A 14,652-nucleotide genomic window follows, 5' to 3' on the forward strand; every position below is an offset into this window, starting at 1 on the left:
CAGGACTATCTGTCTGGGCCACAGTTGAATATACGGTTGTCCCAGAGAAGACAACATATATAGTCTTCCTTGCTCACATCTTTACAGACTAATTTAATAGATCTGGGCAGACACAGCCACTCAAAAAGCTTTGCTCACATTTCATATTTGTCTTTAGAAATCATCTACAGTGGGCACTTACCTCTGGGTTGTTGTGAAGCTTATCATTCTCTTTACTTCTTTTTTTATTTGAATATTTTATTGGAAATGATAGAACAAGAGTTATATGACTGATGTCTTCTTATAGGCATTTGAGAGCTTTTATAGTTTATTGGAATATGGTCCAGTTTCTCTCATTGAATGGGGCTCTGAGCTTGCTTTCTGGGCATTTTTCCTCTTTCACCTTTTTCTTTTCTTATTTTTTTAAACTGTTTCTCTATTTTTTTCCAGCTTTTTTATTTGAATTAGAAACAGGATTGTTTTACATGACAATCCCAGTTCCTTTCTCCCACCTGTCCTACCCTACCCCCCCCCAACTAAAACCTTATCTGTCACATATCTTTTCTGCTCCCCCCTGGATGGTGAGGCCTTCCATAGGGTGTCAGCAGAATCTTTCGTATCCTTTGGGATAGGGCCTAGGCCCACCCCCGTGTTTCTTGGCTCAGGTAGTATTCCTCTATATGGAATGGGCTCCCAAAGTCCACACCTATGCTAGGGATAAATACTGGGCTTCTACAAGAGGTCCCATAGATTTTTGAGGTTTCCTCACAGAAACCCATGTTCCTGGGATCTGGATCAGTCCCATGCTGGTATTCCAGCTATCAGACTGGGGAGTAAGAGTTCCCGGATGTTCAGGTCAGCTGTTTCTGTGTGTTTCACCAGCCTGGTCTGGACCTCTGTGCTCTTCACTGGTCCTTCTCTGCATCTGGGTTCCAGTTCAGATCGGTGATTAGTTATGGGTGTCTGCTACTTCTACCAGCTGCTGGATAAAGGCATATAAGTCAGTCATCAATCTCATAATCAGGGGAGGGCATTTAAGGTAGCCTCTCCTCCATTGCTGAGATAGTTAGCTGGTGTCATCTTTGTAGACCTCCAGACATTTCCCTGGTGCCTGATTTCTCTGTAAACCAAAAATGTCTCCCTCTGTTATGATATCTCCATTCTTGTTATCGTGTATTCTTCCCCTGACCCATACTTTCTGCTCCCTCATATCCTCAGCATCCCTAATAGTGCATGAATTAATTGAAATGGAACAACCACTCACAATAGAAGATGTCTACCAATCTCTAATAACATTTCCAAATACCCAGAAACAGAAACTCTGCCAAAATGTGGTTATGTAGTGTCTAAAACATGACTTCCTAATTTTGAGAAGTTAATGAAAATAAAGGGATATTTCTTCCAGTTGATTTCTCAGATTATCATAAAAGGGGAACACAAAACAAGTGTCTAATAATTTCTTATAGCTATGTATGCCTTTTCTGAGTTCCTTAAATTGAGCCTTTGATTCAGTTAATTATCTGTACATTCACATTAGTTATAGCTCCTTACCCTAGTCATGTTCATTATCCATAACCCTACACAGATAACACTTTGAACAATAGCTGAATGGTTTACGGTATGTTAGAAGAGAGAACAAAGGTTAAAAGAAAGGAAAAGTGGAGTTAGATTTCAAAGACTCTCTTCCTAAGAGGCTATATTCACTCTCCCCTAAGTAAAAATACGAGCTATGAGAATCAGTGGGGGTTTGTTCTTTGGGGGTAATTTTATGTTTGTATTAAATTCCGTAGCAGGAAGGTGGTACAGTGGGAAGCCTTTGGTTTTATCAGAAAATATGTTTTGCCCCCTCTGTTAGCATTTATCTTCTACAACCACACTCATGGTCGGGAAATGTTGGATGTTTTTGTGCACCAGCTTCTCGTCTTCACCACCATTTTGGCGGGTCTGGTTACCTTCATAGAGTTCCTCACAAAGAACAATGTACTTCTGGAGCTCCTGCGGTCAAGCCTCATCATACTGCAAGGGACCTGGTTCTGGCAGGTGAGTTATAACTTGGAGCTACTATACCTGGTGTCACCTATCTGTAGTTTTTCTTCTTAATCGATGAGGCATTTGTTTTTAATACATTCTTTCTATGAGCATCTAAGAAGTGATGTTCTTGGAGTGACCTGGTGGTTCTGGTGAGACTTCTGTCAGAACAGCTTAGGAGGAAGCAGGTAGTGTATTCCTTCCTTATGGGTCCACTTATCCTTTATGTAGGAATTCTGAGTTGATCATTATGGTTGTTAGTGATTCCTGGTACTAGAACAGCCTAGAGCATAATGGGCCATGAGCTCAAGAACTATGTGAAAGGAGAGAGAGAGAGAGTGAGTGAGAGAGAGAGAGAGAGAGAGAGAGAGAGAGAGAGAGAGAGAGAGAGAGAGAGAGAGAAACTCTTACTCTTACTGAGAGACAACTCTGTGATGGCCACCATGTGGGTTTAATGTACATCTTATTTTATCTTTTTTTTCAGAAAACAATTATCTCATGTTTATCTTGCATATAAAATCTTTGTGTGGAATAAAGACATGAAAATACAGTGAGGGGGGAGCCAGAAAGGGGGACGCAGTAGGGAGGAGGGCAGGACAGGAGAGGGGAGGAGAACAAGAAGTTATATGGTGTGTGTGATGCAAACATACCATGAAGCTCCTGATTTTGTGAAAACAGTGTAGGGCTAGCAAGATAGCTCAGTGGGGAACAGTGCCTGTCACTTTTGGAGAGGACAGAGCTTTTGTTCTTAGCATTCATGGCTCATAAACTCCTGTAACTCCTACTCCAGGGGTCCAGCATCTCTGGCACCAGATGGTACCTGGTTAGGGATACAGGCCCTGCCTAGAATTCCCCGGTGAGGGGCTGGGAGCATGGCTCAGAGGTAGAGTCCATCTTGTTTTATTGTATCTCTGTATCCTTACAATGATCCAGAGGTTAGGAATTACCACCTTTAATTTGTCTATAGGTGTCTTCAGCAAGACCAAGATATTTTCTTGTGCTCAAACAGTAATACAGCTAGGACCTAAATCTAGACTTCTCTAGCCCCAAATCCCAAACAATTCCCATTTTATAGCATCATCAGCTCCCTAAACTTGCTGTGCTATCGAGAGCATTCATTCAAACAGTGAACGTTTATTTTTGAGAGACAATCAAGACACAATCACGTTCATATATAGATGTAAACAAAGTCTAGAATGAGGTGGGGATGCAATTGGATTAGGCCAAACTTTGAAGAGGAGATTTTTGTCACCAGAGAGCCAGGATGTGGGGTGATGTGACTATTTTAGGGACTTGAATTTCACATAAGCACTGCTAAAGAATTGGCAGGTGATGGTGAAAGAAGTGAAGTGGTTTAAATGAGATACGAAGATGAAGTGTCCACACATGGGGCAAGGCAGAAGAACTTTTGGCGCAGGGACCAGTAAGGTGGGTCTAGATTCATGCATGAGTTTGAAATATGCTTCATAGAAAAATATTATAAAGATCCTATAAAGTGATCAATGTAGTAATTGCTGATGATAGCAAGCTTAGGTAGAATATTAACCCTCCACGGGGAACCTAAATGGAAGACGATGATACATAAAGAACTAGTGTCCATTGAATTGCAGTGCTTTCTCATGTGCATATCTTTGGTAGTCAGAAGGAAAGTTTTTTTTTTTTTTTTTTTTTTTTTTTTTTAAGAGAAAACTTCCGGTCAAGTTGACACACTGAGGTTATGCTTCAGTGAATATTCTCTGCTCTGAACACATAACAAGGACAGGTAAGATAGACAAATGCCTTCAGTGATTGGAAAAGAGAAAAAAACAAAAAATTTAAAAAATATCTAACTACACTCAGGTGAAACAGACAAAAGCAGGTCTTAAAGTCTTGTGGGCCAAAACCAAAACAGAAGTACAAAGCTGGAGAGGAGCTGAGTTGCTGGCCTGCTGATGCTACTCCAAGGCAGAGAGACAGTGATTGACAGCTGTTGGGGAAATACCCGGCTCTTGTACCATTTTCTGCTTTGTATGTATTTTCTATTTATGGTCATTTTCATCAGATTAGTTTCTTGAAGTTTGTAGAAATTTTACATTACTAGAATGGATTTGTTGTATTTTTTTTTTTTTTTTTTGCTCTTTTTCCTCTGTTATGAGGCTGTCTCACTTCTTTTTCTCTAGTTTTGTTATTGTTGCTTGGGTTTTTTGGTTTGGTTTGTTTAGGTGGCAATTTCTTTTATTTTTAATCTTTCTTTTTTAAAAAACACATTTAATCCTAGACATTATTTTATCTGTAATTTTTAGTGTTACATTTCTAGTATGCTTTCATCTTTAATTCATTCATGAGTTCTTTTGGTTTCTTTCTTTCTTTCTTTCTTTCTTTCTTTCTTTCTTCCTTTCTTTCTTTTTTGATGGCAGTGGGGACTAAAACCAAGGTCTTAAGGTAAATGGGCACACTTCCTATTGCCTGTCACTGAGTTGTGGGCCCATGACTAGGAACACAGTTTTAAATTTCAGAGTGTATCTTTTTAAATATCACTCATTCCCTGTTAGTTGCATTGTGAGTAGAGAATGTGTTTTCTTTGAAGGGTGCTAACATTTCCTCTGGGACATAACGTGATGTCAGTATGAATTCTCTGTGTGTTTGAAAAGGCGTATATCACCTCTTTGCTCAGTTCAGGTTTCTTTGTTATTTATCTTTTTGTTACTGCATCAAATGCCTGAGGTGATCAATTACAGAGAGAAAATGGTTATTTTCACACATGGTTTCAGAGGTCCTGGTCCATGAATTCTTAGTTCTTTTGTCTTTTAGGCCTAGCGTAAGTGAGCATACCACAGCAGGAACATGTGGAGAGAACACTTGCCTCATGTTTGGAAAGTGAAAGAGGAGAGGTAATTACTAGGGTTCCACAGTCTCCTTCAAGGATATGCCTCTAATGACCCAAGGGCTCCTGTAGGTCTCCAATCTAAAGGGTAGGTGACCTCAATAATGACACCATGGAGAGCAAGTCTCTACCATATGGACTATGTATTATTATTCAAATTATAACATACATACATACATACATACATACATACATACTAGTTCAATTTTATTAATGAATTTAATATTCATGTGAAGAAAGACAGTATGAACAAGAGAAGAAATCCAAGAGAATTGAAGAAATTACAAGCTAAGATTATGATTAATGAAATCAATTGTTATTTAGTTAATAACTTAGTTATTGGCTCTGCTTAGATAAAAAGAGGGAAATCACACTATAACTCAACCAAGAATAGGACATCTTAATGCTGCTAATTTGGGCATGACAATAATATTTTCCTATTTCCTGAAGTTTTCTTTAAAAAAGAGCTATGAGGTTACAATATTTAGGGATAAATTTCTGATTATTTAGTAGTCTGTTAACCTAGGCTGGTTTCTAACCTAAGGCCAGATGTCTAACCTCAATATTGTCTTAGACTCTTAAAGAAAAATTACTGTTTTTAACCTGTGTAAACACACACTAACAGGATATGACTGTTTAGCTACAGTAACTGCCTCACCCTTTAGTTCCTCTGAAATAAATATGTCTGAACTCAGGGGAATGCCTTATGCTTCCATGTTTTATTGATATGTGCAGTATATGAACATTTATATTCAAATCTCTTTCCTAAACTAATGACATTGTACTGTGATTTGCTTTTTACCACTTTTGTCTCTTACTATGTCTCCATAAATGGCCAACACTGGTGCAGAAGTTATATACACACAGATTAGAGCAAACTCCACTTGGACTCTTGGAAATGTATGTATGGAGGTATGAGCTGAATGAGGAAAAGTTGTATAACTTAAAGTGAAATGATTGTGTCATATGCAGACAGAAGAGAAATTTCCCTCCTAACCTATAAAAAGTTATTTCCTAAACGTATGACATTTAAAACATGTTTATTAGATGACTAATTTAAAAAAGAAGAGAAACTCCCTGTGCCTTTCATCCCATGACAGTCTTGTCCCAGTTTCTCTGTGGGAGAGCAGCTCACCCTGTAGTTTGTTTGCCCAGGCTCACCCTGTAGCTTGTCCTTGCAGGCTCACCCTGTAGCTTGTCCTTGCAGGTTCACCCTGTAGCTTGTCCTTGCAGGCTCACCCTGTAGCTTGTTCTTGCAGGCTCACCCTGTAGCTTGTCCTTCCTTTGCTTCTCCTCATCTTCCTCAGAGCACAGGACAGTCAGGCAGTAGGGAAGCTGCTCTTGTTACCTTTGCTTCTTGTCACTTTGGACAGTTGTTTCCTGTGTATATTTCTAGCTCCATTTGTCCTCATGTCCCAAAGATTGCCCACAGGACAACTGCCTGGATTCTGAGTCCAAACTGTAACTCATCCTCATCTGGGCATTAAGAAAAACAAAATGGCAGTTAAGAGCACATGCTGCTGTCGCAGAGGACCCAGATTCAGTTTTCATCACCCATATGGTGGCTCACAACCCTTTGTAACCCCACCAGGCATGCAAGTGTCGTTCAGACATGCATGCAGGTAAACATGCATACACATAAAATAAAATAAATAAATCTTTATTTAAAACAAAAGTCCATTCCAAAATGGAAAAATGACTCACAGTAGTACTCCAAAGCATGTTTAGACTTGTAATGTTGATGTAAATGAGAATAATAAAATATATAGCAATATAAAATTAACACTGTAAACTATAGAAAATGGGTCTCTGGCTTATTCCTTATTGGACAAGAAAGTTAACTAGAGCTGAAACCTAATAGTAGTGAGCCTTAAACCAATTGAAACACTTTTTATTGGAGGGTAGCATACAGAATATAGTTAGAATAATTCCTTCATAGGTCTTTTCACTTACAATTTTATGATAGAAAACAAAGTAGGAGAGCTAATAAAAGTGTAATGTTCATTTTTAACGATGAATTAATGAGTTTGTTAGTTTCCGGGTCCTTAGTTACATATTCTTAATTTACTCGGGTTTAGCTTAAAGGATAGAATGTCTCTTGGCTCCAACTTGGCCTTTAGCCATATAATATATATATATATATATATATATATATATATATATTTCAAATGTTGGCAGGTGTGGTTCCAGCAAAGTAGTCAATAATATGTGCTCAAATTCACCCTCATTCTGATATAAAATAACAATGAAATAACAAGAAGGTTGTAAAATCATTTTGGTAAAATGATAGTTTATAATTTTCCATTATTTATTTTAATGATAGTGACTGGAGGTTACTTAGACAGTTCATTTTGGAAGTTTCTAAAGGTAACTGTGGCTTCTGAGTAAAATGGTACATTAGAACCCAGTTCTATAAGATTCAGCAAAAGAGGGGAACCAGGGTAAAAATAAAGGACTCTGTCCCCAGTTGAGAGAGATGAAGAGGAAGGAAACAAGCCCGCACAAGATTTCAGAAAAGAAGTAGCTAGAAAAACCCACCACCAGCCTCAGCACACAGCTTGCACTGTTTGGTAGCTGGGAGTTGCTGTGTTTTCCTGGACTCTGTGCTACAAGGTCACAGATCTGGAAAGAGACAGGCCAGGCTGCAAAGACACAACAGAGCTGGAGGTACCTTGAGTGGGGAGACATGGAGCCACTTAGCCTGTGGAGATGGAGACACAAGCATGACAGGGTCCTTAAGGCCGATATTTTTCCATGGGTATACTGGAATACATAAACCATGAAGGATCACCCCCCCCATTTGCATAGCTACTGACTCCATGGGAACCTGAGAAATGAGGTGCTAAACTGGTTCAGGAATCTTGCCTAGGTCGGCCTGTGGCCAGAAAGATACCATCTAATGACCAAGGTGGGCATAGGAGGGCAAGCTTTCCACACTTTCCCAGTGACTCACTCACAGAAAACCTCATTTAGAAAAAAAATCCCCAAAACACCAGATAAGGAAATATTAACCAGAAGATGGGAGAATATCAAACTGGGAAATTCTAGCAGAAGATGGAGTCCATCTTCAAAACCTTTGTCACCAGGTGGGTGTACCAACCTGGCTTGTGTAAATTAATGAGACTGGCAGCTTTGTTCTCACCTGCAGAGGCTGAATCAAAGAGGTGGGAAAGAACACATTCAACACCAATAAGAAGTGATACTGAGCTATAGCATCTTCATCTCATTTTATCTCATATTTTATTCACGGACTATTTGTCCCTTTATCTTTAGAATTTGCAGGTTTCTATTTCTGTTGCTCAGCTGTTCGGTGGTAGCTTGTATTTCAACAGAATAGACGTTTAGGACCACTGTTCCTCTGTAACATGATGGCTGTTGTCCTGTTGCTCTTCTTTTCTTCCTTCTTGACAATCAGCAAGACCATAAGAAACAGCAAACTCAACTCAATAATAATCTCAGTTGAAAATGGCCTTAACTTCCTAATGGAAAGATGCAGGCTAACTCCTTGAAAAAACAAACAAAACAAAACAAACAAACAAAAAAAAAAAACCAAGATCCAGAGGCTGGGGAGAAGACTCAGAGGCTTAGAATGTTTATTGCTCTTGCAGAGGATCTGGGTTCAATTCCCAGTACCCACATCAGACAGCTCACAATTCCCTGTAATACCAGTTGCAGCGTATCTGATGCATCTGGCTTCCTCAGGCACTAGCATGCATTCATACCCTCACACAGATATACCATACATGCACTAAAAATTTTCTAAATAAAATAAATCCTAAAATAAAATCAGACAATATATTGTCTCCAGGAAATATGCCTCACTTGTAAAAAAAAAAGAAAAAGAAAAATAAGAAAAAAAATCCAAAACCTGAGCCAAAGTTTAGAAGTTAATCTATGGAACACATTGAAACAAACAAACCAAAAAAGTGGGTAGAGCTGTTCTGATAGCCTGATAAGAAGACTTCCAACTAAAGCTTGTCTGAAGAGATAAAGAAGGCCACTGTATATTAATGGGTACAACACAAGAAGACATAGTGATTGTAAATATTTATGCACAGAAGGTTAGGGCTCCCAGTTTAACAAAAGCAAACACTGGAAATCATGAAAGATCAGATAGGTCCTGATATAATGATAGTGGAAGACGTCAATTCCCTCTCCATATCTTGAGGTAGGCCTTCCAAACTCAAAATTACTAAATAGACCAACTGGATTAACAGATGTCAACAGGTAATTCATCAAAATGGTATGGTATAGTAGGTAATTACCAATACGGAGTCAGGTAGAAATATAAGGGTATTTAATAGGGAAAAGCCTTACTTACAGAGCGAACCAGCCAGCCGGTGGTAGTCTGTACAGCAAGAAGCAAAGAGAAACCGAAACCGAAAACGCAGTCCCCCTACTCACTCTGACCACGCCCTCACAAGCCCTCAGGTACTCTTGTAGCCAGCCCCTAAGAAGGCGTGGCTACAGCTTCCCCTACAATTCCCCTTTTAGTCTAAAAGAGGATTAAAACTTAACAGTATAAAGGTAAAATATAACTAAACCCTAAAGTCATAAGCTATTCCTAACTAGGTATATACACTATCCTAAGTGACAACAATGGGGAAAGGGGGCGTAGCATTCTCCAAGTTACTTCCTGCTGAAATGGGATGTTGATAGTCATATGGGGTCCTGTAGAAAGAAAATGTTAGTATCCAGTCCATGTTAGATGGGATTCACTTGATTGAAGGTCTCGCTTGAAATCCTCAACTTGATTGAAGTCAGTACCCGAACCTCTGGCCAGAGTGTCAGTTGAAATGGAGCAAGTTGGATCCAGTGCAGTCGAGGAGATGTGGCCCATTTTCTTTCCAGGGTGTCCAGGGATTGCTGTCAGGCAGGTCTTCATTGGCTGTGTGGGACTCAAACATAAACAGTTAGCAGAGAAATGTTTGCTTGTGTATGTACACATGCTAGGGAATGCAACCATGAGAGCATAACAATTATGAAAGGGTGTACACCTTGAGAGAAAGATCCAAGAAAAGACAAAGACAGTCCCCAAATTCTTCTTTTATTCTGTATTACATCAATTGGCTTCTTGATACAACACAGAAACACTAAAGCTTAGTTAAATAATGTGCTTGGATTTTAGAGGAGGAAAGCCAAATCCACCTCTAAGTCCAGCATTGGTTTAATTGAATAGGGACTAGGAAATAAAGAGAAATAGAGTTTTTTGAGAGACAGCTGTAAAGTTTACTGTATGGCACATTCCTTCTATTTGATGGTTATAGCTACCTTTTCTTCTTAAGTATCTACCCATGCAGTGTCTTTTGCCTTCTGAAGATGAGTTTTCCTGTGAAGATAAAAGCAAAACACTTCCCTTTCCTTTGGGAGGCTTCTATTTAGTTTATAAGATATACCTTAGTAGAATACCTGTCATTTGTCCTTGTCGAGAGGTTTTTCCTTTTCCAGTCGAATCTTGATCAACTTTGATGGTATCCAAAGTGTTTCTTCTCCTGTAGAAACCAATGCAAAACCCCTACCCCAACGTAATACATGTCCTGGTTTCCATGCAGAGGTTAGTACATCTTTGAAGTATACTGGCTGATTGAGTTCAGCAGTTTTTTCCGTAGTCCAGTGTCTTTCTGCAGCTGTTTGTCCTTTTTCATTGGCATTAAGAAAGTTTAGTGTTAATAAAGCATTATGCAACCTATGTTTGGGGGGTTTAGTCTTCCAAGCTTGTTTGTTGAGCATCTCCTTAAGTGTTCTATTAGATCTCTCAACCACTGCTTGTCCTGTAGGATTGTGTGGTATACCAGTAACATGCTTTATGTTATAATATTTGAAAAATTGTTCCAATTTTGTAGAGACATATGCTGGAGCATTGTCAGTTTTTATTTGTGCAGGTATACCCATAACTGCCATCACCTCTAGCAGGTGTATAATAACAGAATCAGCTTTTTCAGAGTTAAGAGCAGTAGCCCATTGGAACCCTGAGAATGTGTCTATGGTATGATGCACATATTTCAAATTTCCAAACTCTGCAAAGTGAAAGACATCCATCTGCCAAACCTCATTTCTCCGAATGCCCTTAGGATTACAACCTGCTGGCAATGGAGTTTGATTATAAAAGGAACAAGTAGGACAGTTTTTCACTATCTCCTTGGCTTGTTGCCAAGTGATAGAGAAGTCCTTTTTCAAACCTTTGCTATTTACATGATGTTTCTTATGAAATTCTGAGGCTTCTAGCACACTTCCAATTAATAAACGATCAATCTCATCATTGCCTTGTGCTAGTGGGCCAGGCAGACCCGTATGGGATCTGATATGTGTAATATACATAGGATTACTTCTGTTTCTGATAGTTTCCTGTAATTGTAAAAACAGAGAAGTTAATTCTGTATTATCAGGAACAAATTCTGCAGTCTCAATATGTAACACGACTCTCTCTGCATACTGAGAATCAGTAACTATATTAAGAGGTTCTGTAAAATCCTTAAGTACCATGAGAATTGCATATAATTCTGCCTTCTGTACAGATGTATATGGACTTTGAACTACTTTACTTACCTCACCTGCTTTATAACCTGCCTTACCTGATTTGTTGGCATCAGTGTAGAAGGTAAGAACTCCAGAAATGGGAGTTTGTCTTACAATACGTGGAAGAATCCAGACTGTCTTTTTTATGAATTTAATTCTGTCAGTTTTGGGATAGTTGTTGCTAATTGTTCCCAAAAAGTCAGTAAGAGCTATTTGCCAATATTCATTATCTTTCCATAAGGAAGAAATTTCTTCATTAGTTAAAGGTACTATAATTTCTGCTGGATCTTTTCCAGTCAGCTGGCGAAGTCTTAATTTACCCTTTAAAATCAAATCAGAAATCTTTTCTATATATGTCTTTAACTTTTTATTCTGTTTATGTGGCAGAAATATCCATTCCAATATAGTGTCTTCCCTCTGCATCAGAATTCCAGAAGGGTATTCTCTGGATGGCAAGATAACCAGAATACAGTCTAAATTAAGGTTTATCCGATCTACATGTGCATTCAATATTCTGTTTTCTACCCATTGTAACTCTTTTTCTGCCTCATCAGATAATATTCTAGGACTGTTTAGGTCCTTATCACCTTTAAGGGCCATTTTTAAATGCTTTAAGTCATGTCCTTCTACACCAATAATTGTCTGTAATTGAGAAATTTCCCCTAATAATTTCTGAAGAGAATTAAGAGTTTGATACCGATCTCTCCTAATTTGTACCTTTTGAGGTCTGATTCTCTGTAAGTCTATCTTGTAACCTAAATAGTTAATAGAATTTCCTCTTTGTATCTTTTCTGGTGCAATCTGTAATCCCCAACGAGGCAGAACTTCCTTCACCATTTCAAACATACGTTCCAAAGTTTCCTTATTAGAATCTGATAAAAGAATATCATCCATGTAATGATAAACAAGAGATTGTGGAAATTTCTTACGAATTATTCCCAAAGGTTGCTGTACAAAGTGTTGACACAAAGTAGGGCTATTGAGCATTCCTTGTGGCAAAACCCTCCATTGATATCTCCTAACTGGCTGTGAATTATTAAGAGTTGGTACAGTAAATGCAAATTTTTCTCTATCATTTTCCTGTAACGGTATTGTGAAAAAACAGTCTTTTAGATCAATGACTATGATAGGCCATCCTTTAGGTATTAAGGAAGGTAATGGCATTCCAGGTTGCAGAGAGCCCATTGGTTGAATTACCTTATTTATAGCTCTCAGGTCTGTCAGCATTCTCCACTTACCTGACTTCTTTTTGATGACAAATACAGGAGAATTCCAAGGACTGGTAGATTCCTCTATGTGTCCAGCATCTAGCTGTTCCTGTACTAACTTTTCTAAAGCCTCTAGCTTCTCAGAGGTCATAGGCCATTGTCCTACCCAAACTGGTTCATCTGTAAGCCACTTCAATGGCAGGGCCTTTGGCTCCTCTGAAGGTCCATCATTTGTACCTAGTTTCTGTACAGCATGGATGGTTGGTAACCGTTTTCCATAGCGTCTTACCAGATCTTTTTCATAATTTGTATCTGACACTGGAGGAATATTAATCTGAGTATTCCATTGCTGTAAGAGATCACGACCCCAGAGATTTATAGCTATATCTGCCACGTATGGTTTCAGTATCCCTTTCTGTCCTTCCGGTCCAATGCAGACCACTGAGTTAACACTCTGTCGAACTCTAGATAGAGTTCCAATTCCTAAAAATTGTACATTTGCCTCTCTAAGAGGCCATTTCTGAGGCCAAGACTTTTGAGTAATAATAGTTACATCTGCCCCAGTGTCCACTAAGCCAGAAATAACTTTATTATTAATTTTAACTTTTAACTGAGGCCTTTTATCATTAATAGAAGCTTGCCAAAATATGCGTTTCTCATTTTGTCCATTCACACTTGATTCTTCATCACTATTCAAACTACCATCTAGAGCAATATCTTTTTTCACAATATGCAAAGAACTGTCTATTGTTCCTGTGAGAGATTGTCTTCCACTGCTATTGGGAATGACCTGACCTTTCTCGATGTGGGGGCCTTCTTGAGGCCCCCCTCGGGGTTTCCCGACCTTAAGGGGTTTCCTTGTATGTCCCTGGTCGATTCATTGGTCCAGTGTCTGCCCTTACCACACCTTCTACACAATCCAGAAGGCAGTGGCCTTCCATATGAGGCATTGTTAGAATTCATTTGTCTACAATTTCTCTTAGTATGTCCCATTTTACCACAGTTGAAACATCTAGGTTCCTGGCGCCTTCGTGGTCTCAAGGGGAAGGCTCTTCCTCCCCAAGGTTCTGGTTCATAGTAGTAGTAACCTCTAGCCTCTTGGTACCTATGTTGACCTCTGTAAGGTGCTTCTCCTTGCCAAGCCCTTACATCCTCACCTCTAGAACTTTTAATTTCCTGTTGCCGTTTTAAACCTTTGGAGATGGCTTCTCCTACCCAAGCTCCAGTATCTTGCACATTATAGTCAATGTTGGCTGCATACAAAACCCATTCTTCTAACGGAGCTGATCTGATCTTTAAAGGCAAAAGTATTCTTTTGCATATAGGGTTTGCATTTTCATAAGCTATTGTATATATAATTGATTGTCTTGTTTCTGGATCTGTTACCTGTAATTCTACTGCCCTAGTTAACCTTTGTAAGAAGTCCTGGAACTGTTCTGTAGGTCCCTGTTCTATTCTGGTATAAGCTTCTAGACGTTCTCCTGGCTCACGAACCTTATCCCAGGCATTTAATGCTGCTTTCCTGCAAAGAGACAGTATATCGTCATCATATTCAGCCTGAACCTGTGGGTCAGCATAAATACCCTGACCAAGAAGCTTATCTAGAGGCGCTTCAAAACCTTCCTTTATGCCCTGACGTTCAAGGAGCTTTGCCTCTTCCCTTACCAATGCCTTCCACTGGATTTGGCATGAATTCTCAAGTACAGCTGCTACCAATCGTTCCCAATCTGTGGGTGTCACCCTGTTAAAGGTTGCCCATGAATGTAATAGCTGTTTTACGTATGGGCTATGGAGACCATATGAGACAACTGATTCTTTAATATTCTTAAGATCCTTCGGCTGTATAGGTTGCCATTCATAAACCATTCGTCCATGAGGGTGTTTCTTAGAAGCTGGCTTTTCTACCATGGTAGCTGGGTACACTAATGGTGTACGAGTAACAACCTTAGAAGAATAGTCACGATACCTGGGTGGAGTAGGTGCCTGGGATTGGAGTGATTCTGCTTCTGAGGCATCCCACTGATCTTTAAGCCTAGCAATGATATCCTTTTGAAAAGT

The 14,652-nt window shown here is 39.2% G+C and overlaps 1 protein-coding gene across 4 annotated transcripts in view; it reads left to right on the forward strand.

Moving 5' to 3' along the window:
• LOC100757327 (transmembrane protein 45A-like) overlaps positions 1-14,652 on the forward strand; it is a 90,672-nt gene that overhangs the window by 62,235 nt on the left and 13,785 nt on the right. For all 4 annotated transcript variants that reach the window (XR_004769888.1, XR_004769889.1, XM_027412487.2 and 1 more), the window contains exon 4: positions 1,835-2,019. Coding sequence is in view for 2 of the 4 variants with exons in the window: in XM_027412487.2 (XP_027268288.1) it covers positions 1,835-2,019 (185 nt within the window). In the remaining 2 variants the exon portion in view is untranslated. The remainder of the gene's footprint in view (positions 1-1,834; positions 2,020-14,652) is intronic.

Source organism: Cricetulus griseus, chromosome 4 (assembly GCF_003668045.3).
Source record: "Cricetulus griseus strain 17A/GY chromosome 4, alternate assembly CriGri-PICRH-1.0, whole genome shotgun sequence".
NCBI lineage: Eukaryota > Metazoa > Chordata > Mammalia > Rodentia > Cricetidae > Cricetulus > Cricetulus griseus.